Here is a 13,736-nt window from a genome sequence, read left to right as displayed (position 1 = left end):
GTATTGCTATCCCTGCTCTCTTTTGATGTCCATTTGCATGGAATATTGTCTTTTCATTCACTTTAGCCTTTGGGTGTCCTAAATGCTGAAGTGAGTTTCAGTTTAGTTTTACATCTAGGTAGTTTATAGTTGGAGTTTCTATCTGTTCTCCCCTTGTATTTTTATGCACTCTCTATGTCTTTTGATTGGAGAATAGAATGCATTTACTTTTAATGTTGTCATTGATAGGGAAGGACTTACTAATACAATCTCATTAACTGTTTTCTGGCCACTATATAGTAAATATTGTTCCTTGGTCTTTCTCTTGCACCCTTTCTTAGAGAATTCATGATTTTCTGTAGTGGTACACTTTGATTCCTTTATCTTTTGTGTATCTAAAATAGGTTTTGTTTTGTGATTACCACAAGGCTTACACAAAATATCTTATAGGTGTAACGGTCTATTTGTAGGTGATAACAAATTCACTTTGATTGCATACAAACCTTACCCTTTCACTTTCCTCCCAACCTATTTTGTTTTTGATATCACAATTTACATTATTTTTTATGTGTTGTATATATTCATGGTTTCACATTACTAATTAACATCCTTTTCTTTCAGCTTGAAGAACTCCTTTCAGCATTTCTTGTAAGAGAGATCTAGTACTAATGAATTCCTTCAGTTTTTATTCATCTGGGAAAGTCTTTATACCCCCTTCATTGCTACAAGATCGATTTTCCAGGCAAATAATTCTTCAGTTGCAGGTTTTTTCTTTCAGTAATTTGAATATTTCATCCCTCTCTCTCCTGGTGTGCAGTGTTTCTGCAGTTTTATTAACCTGCTTATATCTTTATGGGGAATCCCTTTTGTTTGTGGAGGTTTTTCTCTCAGCTTCAAAAATTCTCTTTGCCTTTGATTTTAGACAGTTTTTTACAATGTGTCTTGTATGTAGAATATCTCTTGTTTGAATCTGTTTGGGGACTTATGAAATGCATGATCTTGAGTGTCCATGTCTTCCCAGCCATTATTTCTTTAAATAAACTTTCTTCTCCTGGGACACCCATAATCTCTACAATGTTTCTCTTGATGGTCTCCAATCATTCCTGTAGGCTCTCTTCACTCTGACAGGATACTTTCAAATGAGTTTTTTTATTCTGCTTGATACTTTGTGGTTGATGCTCTCCATTGTATTTATCACTTCATTCATTGTATTCTTTACTTTCAGAATTCTATCTCCCTGTTAAACTTCTTCTTTTGTTCAATTATTGTTTATTTGACTCCTTTGAATTATCTGTGTTTTCTTGCATCTCAGTGAAGTTCTTTAAAGTAACTATATTGAAGCATCTATCAGATAAATTGTACATATCCATTATTTGAGGTCAGTTAATGGAAAACTATTATGCTCCTTTGTTTGTATTGTAGTCCTTAGATTTTTTTGTTTCTTGAAGTCGCCTGTTGCTGTCTTCACACTTAAAGAAGCAATTGCTTCCTCTAGTCCTTACAGACTGACCGGGGAGGAAAATACATTCTGTCACACTGCTACAGGCTTCTCCAGACCTTTTTTATGGATACACCTGTTCCACACATCTTGATCCCTTGTGGGAGAGAATTTTGAAGATTGTATGCTTCCCTCTATCTGGCAAAGCCAGTCTGTGTGCTGACAGCTTCCTGGTTGCTTTCCCTGGGGCAATCACAAATGTTCATGTTTGTGTGTTTTCTCCCAATCCCACAGGGTCAGGCTGGCTTCTAGATGTCTCACTAGTCATCTGCAAAAGTTTGCATTGCCCCCTTGGGGACATACACAGGGAGCTGGCCTTGGGGCAGGGGGATTTGGATGTGTTGAGGGTGCCCATGTGTGAGAAGGATTCACAAACTATGTGTGTGCAATGGTTAGAGGGTGGGCTTCCTTTTTTTTAAATGCCCAGAAGTATCCATTTTATTTGTCCATGCAGTAGGGGACTAAGGCATGACATGTTGCTTCTAAGAGTTAGAGAGCCAGCAGTGGAGGGGAGAAGCAAGCCCTCTTGGGCACTGGGCCCCAAGGCTGCCTTCTAGGCTGGGGGCTGGACCTCAGGCCTGAGCCCCAGAAGACTCAAAGCTTTGTTGAAGAAGAGGTTGATGGGAGTGGAGTCAGCAGTAATGAGGGTTGATTTTATGCCCAGGCTCTGGAGAAGTTTTACCTGCATCTCCAGTCCTGACACAGCGAAGGTCCCTGATGGTCCTGGGACCCAGGCCCTCTGTCATCTTCTTGAACTTCTTCACCTCTACCTCGGCCAGCTGGTGGTGTCTACAAAATGGCCAGTAGGATCCTTGTCTCTTGATGAATTCTAGCCCTGGATGCTGTACTCCTGGCCTCTCCCCACTCCTCAGTCATGCAGATTACCCCTGTATTCTGGTTGTGAGAGAGAAGTGGGCCTTTTGATCAGTATTGCAAGATGAGAAAGCTGGCCCTTACCCACATGCTCTTATTTTCCCCCACAGGTGAAATCCTGTGCTGAGTGGGACTCTCTGGGCACTAAGCTGTTCTACTTTAAGGGAGATGTGTCACAGGTAAAGTGAAACTGTTCCTCTAACCTTCTTTGATGCATTCAGTCTTGAATCTCTGTGCTCCAACAGTGTGCTATAATTTCTCTGCTAGACTCCTAGAATCCCACAAAGATATTCTCGTCGATTCTTGATGGTCAAAGTTTGTTTCAGAAGAGACATTAAAACTCCTATTCTGCCATCTTGCTGACATCTCTCTGTTATTATAGGTTTCTTCTTTGTGTTCCCCCCGCCGTATTCTTGACTAATGTCTATCAATAGGCACATTTATTTTGTTATATACATATCAAGAAGTCTGTACATACACTCACACACATTTGTAAAAAATAAAACTAAATAAGTCCTTTGGCAAAACAAGAAAAAGTTGATAAAAACATTTTGCAGTGGATAATATAGCTGAGTCTTAGAAAATTATAAATATACTGGGATCTCGGACCAGTTTACTCACGGACACGGATGCATATGGGAGGAGGAGACCAGCCATCCTCTGTACAGGTCATTGTGTCCTGGTTATTCTGAAGACTGTAGCCATTATAGCAGCGAACTCTTACAGTTTTACCTTGTAAATATTTTTCTTCGTAATCTGGGTAACGTCCATTTTCCAAGTAATTGAAAATACATTGTCCTAAGGATCATAAAGACAATAGAAAAGAAAAAAAATAACATATATTTGGTAAAATAGCACATTAAAAATTAACTTAATAGTATTTACCTGACAATGCATTAGTATTCAAAAAGAACAAATAACTTAATTAAAATGAAAGCTACTACCACGTGTTTGTTAAAAAAGAAAAAATAATCAATATACCATGTTATTTATCTTTAGTTTTTATAATTACAATATGTGTAAATATGCAGATATTCTTATAAAATCTCTATATTTCTCATGTGATTTCCATGGAGAGCTCCTCATAAAAAGAAGGCTTATTTGGGTCTTTTTGCTCACAGAACTTGACCCTTGGCCTTATTTTTGTTGTGCAAGACTTAATTGTACTCACTTATATACTATTGTTTCTCCACTCTTTGGAAGATTTATACACATAAAATTAAAGAGGTTTACTTACTGAGGCATGGTACTTCTGGAACCCATCCTTCTCGTTTGCAAGTAAGGTAAGCCCAGTATCCTTTTGAAGGAGGCACAAAATGCTGATCACAGTGATAGGAGAAATATTGACCTATGCTTGCTGGAAAGTATCCTCTATATGCATAATAGAGCCTTCCATGTTTTATTACTGGAAAATCGCAAGGTTTAACTTGGAATAAAAAAAAAGGTATGAATAATATTTTATCTTAGTAAGCAATCAAATTAGAGATCAGATGTTTCATCTATGAATTATATTCCTATTAGCTTAATTACCCTCATTGCGTTAGAGTTTCTAGGAAAAGAGAAGTTATAGAAAACTCAGATGATTGAGGTATGTAAGGAGGTCCTTGCTAATGAAGATCACATTATGTCTTGTGGATCACATTACATAAAATTTATTTGTGAGCTCTCTTGGTAGAAAACTATACAGAGCTATTGATTTAATTATCCTTAAGTACATAAGTCCTAGCCTTGGTTAACTAAATTAGCATCTTAATCGAGAGATGAAAGTACAAATTTTATCATGCAGCTCATCTGTCTTCTTTTTCATTCTCATCAGAAATCAGGACCTTGGCTTTTATATTCAGACCAAGTCAATGTAGGAAAACAGTTTTTGTTTTTAGATTAACACTCATTAGTTTACTTTTCTATTTATTGGAAATGTGTGATAAGTGTAGAGAAGCACAACAGTTGATCCATTGATCACATTACACAGAAAAAAAAAATTCTAATTTAACCCTCAAACTAGACATTAAGGCATATTTTCCCTTCTTTATCTAATCAGAGAAATAAACAATGAATGAATAATTCTTAATATCCAAATGGTTACGACTAAGGGAAACACTTGAATGCTTATTTCTAATTTTAATTTGATTTGTTTTTAATTTAATTTGTTTAATTTGTTTTTAATTTAATTTAATTTAATTTGTTTTTTTCATTTTCTTATAAATATTTTAAATGAGGTATAATATAATTACATTTATTGTTATTCTTATATATTGAGTAATTTTCACAGGTATTCTTATTTTTTTATTCTTTTTTTTTATTAGTTTCTGCTTTATAACAAAGTGAATCAGTCATACATATACATCTGTTCCCACATCCCTTCCCTCATGCATCTCCCTCCCTCCCACCCTCCCCATCCCACCCCTCCAGGCGGTCACAAAGCACTGAGCTGATCTCCCTGTGCTCTGCGGCTGCTTCCCACTATCTATCTACCTTACTTTTGGTAGTGTATATATGTCCATGCCGCTCTTTCACTTTGTCACAGCTTAGCCTTCCCCCTCCCCATATCCTCAAGTCCATTCTCAAGTAGGTCTGTGTCTTTATTCCCGTTTTACCCCTAGGTTCTTCATGACATTTTTTTTTAATTCCATACATATGTGTTAGCATACAGTATTTGTCTTTCTCTTTCTGACTTACTTCACTCTGTATGACAGACTCTAGGTCTATCCACCTCATTACAAATAGCTCAGTTTCGTTTCTTTTTATGGCTGAGTAATATTCCATTTTCACATGTATTCTTAAGTGTTATGTTGTTTATAACAGTTTTATATATAATATTTTTCAGAAAAATTTACTCTTTTTATTGGATGGTTTGGAGATAATTTAATACTTTTAATACTACACTAGTATTTATTTTACATCATGAAATATGATATTACAAGAACACACATGCAACACATTAAAAAATGTACAAAATGCACACACAATATTCATTACTATTTTTATCTTCCTTAAGATCAATGATCCATTTTCTTTTTTGTATGATTACAGAAATCTTTCAAGCTGTTTTTACAGACTTGCTATGTGAATTATAAACTTTGAATCTTTGCATATCCTAATGTCTTTCTTTAACAAAGACTTGTGAATGATACCTTCTTTTGGTATAGATTCTTGTCCTATAGTCTGTATCTCTCATCATTGATAGATTTTCCCCACTTTTGTAAAGCTTCCCACTGTTAAGATTGAAATGCTTATTTACTCTCATTCCTTTTAAGTAACAGACTAGTTTTTTTCACACTACTTTTTGGAGATTTAGAAGATTTTCTCTTCATCCATGGATTTTACAAATTCCATCATGTTATGTCAAGATATGTGTATTTAACAATAATTTTATGTTGGGCAAGCTTGAGTCTTTGTATTTGCAAGAACCAAATCTTAAAGAACTCAATTAACTTTGCCATTAAATTGTAGAGCAGACGTTTGAATCCTGATGATCTGATTTCAGAACTAGTATGTTTATCCACTTCATTATGTTTCTTCATACAATATGAATACAGTAAAATAATCGACTGAGATTCGTTTCCAAAAGGTACACACTGAGGGCATAATTGAAAGTAAGTATTATTAGTATCACTGGCTGAGCCCTGTTCCTAGTCTTGTCTTTCATTCGGTCACATGTGAATGTGTTTGTATCTCTCTAACCAGATCATTTCCTGAAGCACGTGTACTATTCCATTGTGGTCGGATCAGCACTAACATTGACAGGACTTAGAACAGCCTCATTACACTCTCACACTTCTACCAACACGAGGTATGGTCCCATGATCAGCTTTGGCCGTGCCATCACAGTGTTGGCTCAGACTGATCTCAAAACTGATTAAAATATTCACTAATTTTTAAAAGTGTTTTTAGTCTTTCTGTACTTGTGCAGCTGACTCCTATGGCCCAAACCCAGGATCTTACAGTTATCACTGTTAAATTTCATGTTACTAGATCCAACCTTGCACATGTGAGTCTTTCTGAGTGATGAATCTATCCTAATGCAGATTCTCTTTCAGCAGCCCTGTATCATTCCAGCGGTGAATTTGTACTGCATCTCCTCTACACCATTAAACTAGAGGAATGGAGCAGGCCTGAGAACACAGTCCTGAATCTGACAATCAGATAGGCTGATTTAATGAAATTATGACTATCTGATAAACCATCTAATTGGTCGATTTCCCCATCTTGTCCACAAGAACTTCGGAAGTTCCCTTGTGGGATAAACTCGTTGAGGCTCATCTGCCATATTCATAAACCAAACTTTAACATGATTAAATATTTCTCTTATATTTCTTATGCACATTGAAATCTGTTTCATACTGATAATAGCTTCCTTTTTAAGGGACTCTTACTTTGAAAAATCATTTTGGACTTATGCCTGGAATTAACATTGAGGTCATTGATCTATTATTTGTATCATTACATTTTTCTTTCAGGCAAGATCGAGTATAACTGTAGTGCATCTTTACAATAAACTGTGATGTATAAAGAAAAAGAATATGATTGTAGAAACAGAAAACACTTGAAAAAAGGTAAATGAAGCATGCCTAGAAATACAATACTCTGTTCAGTTGAGTGACATTTTTCTAAATGTGATAGTTTTAGAAAATTCCACGATGTCTTGTATATTCCTCCCTCCCAAAATTAGAACCTAATTTCCCACACTTGAATGTACTGGACTTAGTGACCCACTTCTAAATAATACATATGGCTGAAGTGACACTAAGCCACTTCCTAATTCCTGACCCATAGGAGCTCTAAGAATATAAAGGTGTGTTGTTTTAAGCCCATATGTTTTGGGAGAATATTTTTACAAAGCACTAGATAACGAATATACTAGGTATTAGGTAATGTAAGTGTTACTCAATATTTTAGTTCAGATATTGGAATTATATTAGAGAATTATATATTCAAACACACAGACACATATTTAACTTTGAGTAGCAAAATATTTAAAGAGTTTTTAGTTTACAAAAATGTTTTTATTCCTCCTTAGAACTGTCTACTTTGAAAAGTGAAGAATACCTCTAAAGCCTCTAATTTGTATACACAGTAGGGCAAATACTTGAATTTATTCTGTCCGCATTTTTGTGTGTTTAAGAGAAAGAAACTTCAGAATTAAGAAGTAGGTCAAGATATGAGTGAAACTTACAGGAACATCTTGGAGCAGGTGACCAGCCTTGGCTGGTGCACATTGCAACATTTCCTTGGATCACAGGAGAAAAGCCACTTTTACACTCATAAGTGATTCTATCTTCACCTCTGTATTTGGTTAATTGAGGTGTGTAAATACCATTTGGAATATGAGGAGGATCACATGTTATTTCTGAAAAGAAAAAAGATATGTGTACCATATAGAAATAATTATCCATTAAAAACAATCAAGTATATAGAAATATAAAAGTGGATGTTATTTGTTCTTAGTACAGCACAAAATGTCATTAAAATGAACACAGCCTCATACCCTTCCTGCTATATCAATCATATTTCCCTCTATTGTATTTCTCATCTAATGTATTTGTCCGCGCTGCACTCTTGAATCCTCTTTCTCTAAAGCCAACACATGCTTCATGATATTCCATACCCGGCAATGAGTTCTTGGTATATCACTTCAGCTATTCTTTCCACTTTCTTCACGATCCTCAGCTTCTGTCATTCTCATAAGTACTATTTACAAATATTCTGAGTCTCCTCTCTCCAGACGCTTGTTTGGATAGTATACCCTGCCTCTTTGAAGTAGACGTAAACACATGGCTTGCACAGGACAATGAAATGAATATGGAAGTAATATGTTTTCCTTTAGGGAGGAACAGTCATTTTGACTGTAACAGTCATTGTGTGAATTTTTATGTTCTTTTCCCCACAGCTGCAGTGATTAAAAGAACATGGAGGGCTTCCCTGGTGGTGCAGTGGTTGAGAGTCCGCCTGCCGATGCAGGGGACGCGGGTTCGTGCCCCAGTCCGGGAAGATCCCAGATGCCATGGAGTGCCTGGGCCCGTGAGCCATGGCCGCTGAGCCTGCGCGTCCAGAGCCTGTGCTCCACAGCGGGAGAGGTCACAACAGTGAGAGGCCCGCATACCGCAAAAAAAAAAAAAAAAAAAAAAAAAAAAATTATGCCTTGGCATTCAAAAGTTTAATGTCGCAGACACTTACACTACACTAAGGTATTCTATTCCTCCTCCCATTTATTCTTCAACCTTTTTCCATCTGGCTTCTCACCCCACCATTGTACTGACATTGCTCTGACCAAAGTCACCAATGTCCTCTAATTTCCAAATTGAAAAATCTTTGTATTCCACATATTACAGTGTCTGCTGTATATTATTAGCTAAACTCTGTAATATTTGACACTGCTGATCAACAACTTCTTGAAGTTCCCCAGTGCATTACTTTTTTTATGTTCTACTTCTCCTTACCTTTGTCTGAACAACACGATTAAATTTTGTTTAGTTTACTTATAGTTACTCCTCTTCTTCCACCACTCCACTTAAATCTTAGGCCCAATCTACTTTTCCAATCGCATCCCCTACCACTTTCCTACTTATTTTCAGTGCTACCACCACACTAGCCTTCAGTCTGGTTTTCACACATGCCAAGTTTATGCCTATCATTTGCACTTTCTGCTCCTTGTGTCTTGAACGTTTCTCCTCTAAATCTTCATAGTGATGCTTATCACCACGCCAGAAACATCTTCCCTGAAGACCCTATAAGTGTTGTATGAATAAAGAGAGATGTCTTGTACTTGGTTCTACATGAGTATTTGACCTTGATTTTGTTGTTTTCCTCATCATATTCTCTGTATAATTCAGGACTTGTCCATGACAAAAAGCTTCCCTGTTATGCTAATAAATTCTTCAGTGTGATCCCAATCCATATGTCCAGTTGCAGCTCACATTGGACAGGTCCATGTGTACAACTCAAAAGCATACTCAGCTTATCCTATATCAAACTAAATCATCATCCTTCTTTCAATGTATGCTTTTCTTCCTGTGTATAACATTGGAATTTGTGACACAAGAACCTCATGACAGAAGACTGGAAAGTTACCCCTACATTCCTTCCTCCACATCACTTCAAAATTCAGTCAAACACCATATTCTATAAAGTTGGTATTATTGCTTATATATCTCCTCCCTTTCATAAGACACCTCCACTGTGTATGGTCAGCTCTTAGAGGTAGTGCTGTAGTCTCCTAATTGGTCTTAAATTTATATTCCATTCTGCCAGATAAGCTTCAATATGCCTCTGTTGCTAACATGATAATATAATTATTAGCAATGATTATATTAGAAATAATAGAAATTACATGTGATCACCTAAACACAAGTTTTATGTGAAATAGGTTTTCACTAATTAACACTAACTTCAGATAAGCCTTAAATGTGCTCATTTATTATTTTCTGTTTTTTCTCTTTCACTTCATTCTGCTATATCTATCATACTTTCATATACACATTGAAGTCCAGTTTACATGTCTTAGTTTTTACTTTATGCTACAGCTGAACTTAGTACCAGAGTTTGAAGTCGAAAGTCACAATATATAAATAAACATGTGTTTCACTAAGATACCTACTAAATAATATTGGGAGATTTTGTTAAACTAATTAAGAGTAGGAGAACTTCTAGGGATTACTTTCAAGCAGTATATATAAATCTTTTAATAAATTTTGGTTCCCTACTCATGATCTCCATTAAAATAAATAATGTTATTAAAACATTGCCAGGGCAATGTTTAAGAGAAGTAAGCCTAGGTAGGTGCTTCTATTAAAATAATAATAATAATAATAATAATAATAATAATAATAATAATAATATTTGAGACTGTCTGAATATGTAAAGCCAATTTTTTTCTACTTTTAGAAACAACCATTAAGCATTTGAAATAATAATTAATTCAAGGTTAACATTCTGTTGTGAATCGTAAAAAATCCAGTCTGTACAGGGAACAGAGAGATTTGCATCAAAGGTGGCTTTTATTTAACAGGTCTTGGTACTTTTCTTTATTCCTGTGAGTGACTTGTTGTCAGAGACTGTTCCTTATTGGATACAGAGACCAAAGTTTTGACAAATCACCCTCAAGTAAAACCCCTGACACATACAAATCATAGACCAGATAGAAGACAATTTAAGTGTTTTATCCTAGACTATTTTATTTAAATTTACTTTCATGACTTAATTCCAAATTTCTTATAGAGTTCTATAAAATAAGATATGTAGATCTGGACTTTATCACTATCAGCAGGTAGATCCTTCCAATGTACCATGAAAATAGGGAGAGGTATTTGTGTCATTAGCTGAGGTACAGAGAGTGAGTTTCTTTTAATAAAAGACTTCTCTATATCTAGTTAATGTAAAATGCATTTTAATAAAATGAAGCATCATTAAGAGACAGAGCATGCTTATCTAATTTGGGGTGAGATACTCTTTACTTATATTGATCTTTAGCAAATTATCTTGTAAAAGAGAGAATACCAATCCTAATCCTGGTATGTCTTTTGCTAAAGAAAGCAGGACCTTAAAGCATACGGTCTTGAATTTTTAAGTTATGACTGTGACTGGGAAAATGAAAAAGAACTTTTAAAAGGAAAATGTCTTATAAATATGGATTCTTTGATACGTGTGTGTAAAGGAGTCTAGTTTTAAGAGAAATAAACCTAGAAATTGTAGTAACACTGTGGGAAAAACAGAGATTCCCCACTACTAAAATGGATCTTTCTAAGGAAGAGTTTTAAGTAGGTAGGTAAGTGACCAAGAAAAAGGAATAATTCAACGACTTTTATGTCATGTTATCCTGAGTCCTATGTCCAAGTAAAATTGAATTCCTGAAGCTTTACTTTGAATTCATTGAAGCCTGGAATTCATTGAAACTTTATTCTAATGTTTATCCTCAATACAGGACAAGAGTCCTGATATAAAATAAGTGGTTTATAAGCTCTATTTTGGTGATCAGATGGATAGAAGAAGGGCTCTGGAAGTAGCATATATGGCAGAGTTTGACGCCAGAGAACTTGTGCATCCACCTTCTTTGCTCAGGAGCCACGAATGCCATGGAGATAAACAGCTGGACTCCACACAGCATCAGCCTCACACAGATCTCTTGTGGTTGTGTAACTGAGCAGGACCCTGTGGGGCCTTCCCGGGACAGACCCCTCCCCCATATCCTCTGCTGTAGTTCCTCTTTGAACTACCTAGATAATAGTATCTGATGCACATTTCCTGAGTTGTTTTACACATTTGAAAACCCCACCGAATGGAAGATGTTAACTACTTGATGTCCCCAGACCTACTGGAACCTGAGGATTGATGATGTTAACCCCTGTGACACTGCCCTGTTACCTCTCATCAACCAATCAGAAAATTCGCACGAGCTGATCACATTCACTGAGACACCTCTCCCTCACCCGGCCTTTAAAAATGCTTTGCTGAAACCCATCGGGGAGGCTGGGCTTTTTGAGCACTAGCTGCCCTGGACTCCTTGCTTGGTGCCTTATGATAAATGCTGCACTTCCCTTCACCACAGCCAGGTGTCAGTAGATTAGCTTTACTGTGTGCAGGTGAGCAGACCCAAGTTTTGGTTCGGTAACAGTTATCGCTGTCTTGTGTTCATTAACTTCTTTCTAAATATTTTCTTAACAATGCCTGAAAGTGAAGGTCATTCAGGAGGATGTATTTTCTAAGGAGCTGCTTGTTGGCTCAACTAAATTTTTTTTAGGAATAAAATCAGCTCAAAAACTACCTCTAGTTTTTGTAAAAGAGGATCACCAAAGCAAGGTTTATATGTGTTATTACGAATAGCATGATTTAAAGTTCAGAGGGCTCTTAAGAGGTGAAGGTCACAGTGTGGCAATACCTGTAAAAGTCGCCCTCTTAGAAAGTCACTTGTCTCGGACGTCATGTGTGATAATACTGTTACTTGTTTTACTCGGTGAAACAGCCCTCATCAAAAGCTAACTCCCTCCTTTTCATAAGTGTTTGCAAATAACTCAACGCTGTTATTACCATGCTATAGCTGTATCTGCCTGCTCTTCTTATGACTTCTTACATTCCTCAACCATTTATTGATATATTTTTCTCTTCTAAGCCATGATAGTTGAAACTATCCCTTTCTAAATGAGGTGGGCTAAGTAGAACACAAAAAAAGCAGACATAATTTCTGGTGGGCAAAGAGCACCGTTGAAATGAAGTCTTTGAGTCTGTGTAACATCCTTCCCTTACGAAGCCTAAAAGAGGAGCTGTTTTCAGCGCCATCACCACAGTTGATTCATATGAAGCGTGTGGTTAATGAAATATCCAGTTTCTTCTATTTAATTCCATTATCCATGGAGGATTGCCTCATCTGGTATTAATATAATTTACTTTTTAAAGTGAAATGTTGGGCTTTATGAGAGGAATCTCATTATTTGGGAGGTATATATACCTGGGGATTGGGAAACCTGTTACAGTCCTGGCTCTGCTCTAGATTTGCTTTGTGACCATAGACCAAATATTTAATGAGCTATTGAACTTTTCTGGTCTTGTTTATGTGTATCTTCAGAGTGAGAGAATCACACCAATTGATCTCAAAACAGGCCTTGCACACATAAAATGTTATGTCTCTGTAATAGTTGATTCCTATAAACATTAATACTCCATAGTGAGAAAAAATAAACTACTTAACCATAAGGAGTATATGAATTAAAACAATCGGTAAAAATATACAGCAAAAGATATAGAAGAGAAACATAGCATTACCTTTACATGAAGGAACTGGGGCCCATCCAAATTCAGTGCATACGGCATCTCCTCTTTCCCTGTATTCGAAACCACTTGCACATTTATATTGAACTCGTTCATTTGCCTTATAAATTTCCTTCAGAGATATAGGATATCCATTTAAAATGGTTGGTTGTTTGCAGGAAATTTCTAAACAAAAGGGATTAAATTCCAACAGGTTTGTTATATATTAAAGGACTGTGTCCCAAACATAGTTATATAAAGATACAACTCTTGTTTCCATTAGGTAAATCAGACAACTAAACAAAAGTCCTGTTTTGACTTCAATGCTTGGAGAATAATTTATCGGTTGTTCTTAACATTCATTTTTGAAATAAGTAAAAATTCTGATTTAAATCATGTTGCTAAGTTATTTAGTTTGGGGATAAATTAGTCCTCTTGAAATAAATAGTGACCAGTAACACTCATCAACTGTATATATAAAATTGAATACAGAAATAGGTTTAATGTGATATGTATTTTCAATGAGTGACTGGTAAAACTTACATATTTTTTAGTTATTGATAATAGAGTAATTATTGACAAAACACTTTGTCAAAGAAATTAATATATCTCATTGTTATTACATATCCAAAAAGCAACTGACCAG

At 35.9% G+C, this 13,736-nt stretch overlaps 1 protein-coding gene across 1 annotated transcript in view; it reads right to left on the bottom strand.

Annotated features, from left to right (window-relative positions):
- Window positions 1-13,736, bottom strand: part of CFH (complement factor H) — a 99,957-nt gene that overhangs the window by 35,787 nt on the left and 50,434 nt on the right. Inside the window, exons 7-10 of the mRNA XM_060078930.1 lie at window positions 13,106-13,276; window positions 7,527-7,700; window positions 3,588-3,776; window positions 2,972-3,148 (exon numbers count right to left, since the gene is read on the bottom strand). Coding sequence (XP_059934913.1) covers window positions 2,972-3,148; window positions 3,588-3,776; window positions 7,527-7,700; window positions 13,106-13,276 — 711 coding nt within the window. The remainder of the gene's footprint in view (window positions 1-2,971; window positions 3,149-3,587; window positions 3,777-7,526; window positions 7,701-13,105; window positions 13,277-13,736) is intronic.

Source organism: Mesoplodon densirostris, chromosome 2, assembly GCF_025265405.1.
Source record: "Mesoplodon densirostris isolate mMesDen1 chromosome 2, mMesDen1 primary haplotype, whole genome shotgun sequence".
NCBI lineage: Eukaryota > Metazoa > Chordata > Mammalia > Artiodactyla > Ziphiidae > Mesoplodon > Mesoplodon densirostris.
Note: the sequence above shows the minus strand (reverse complement) of the source record. Positions and strands in the feature narration are given on the sequence as shown.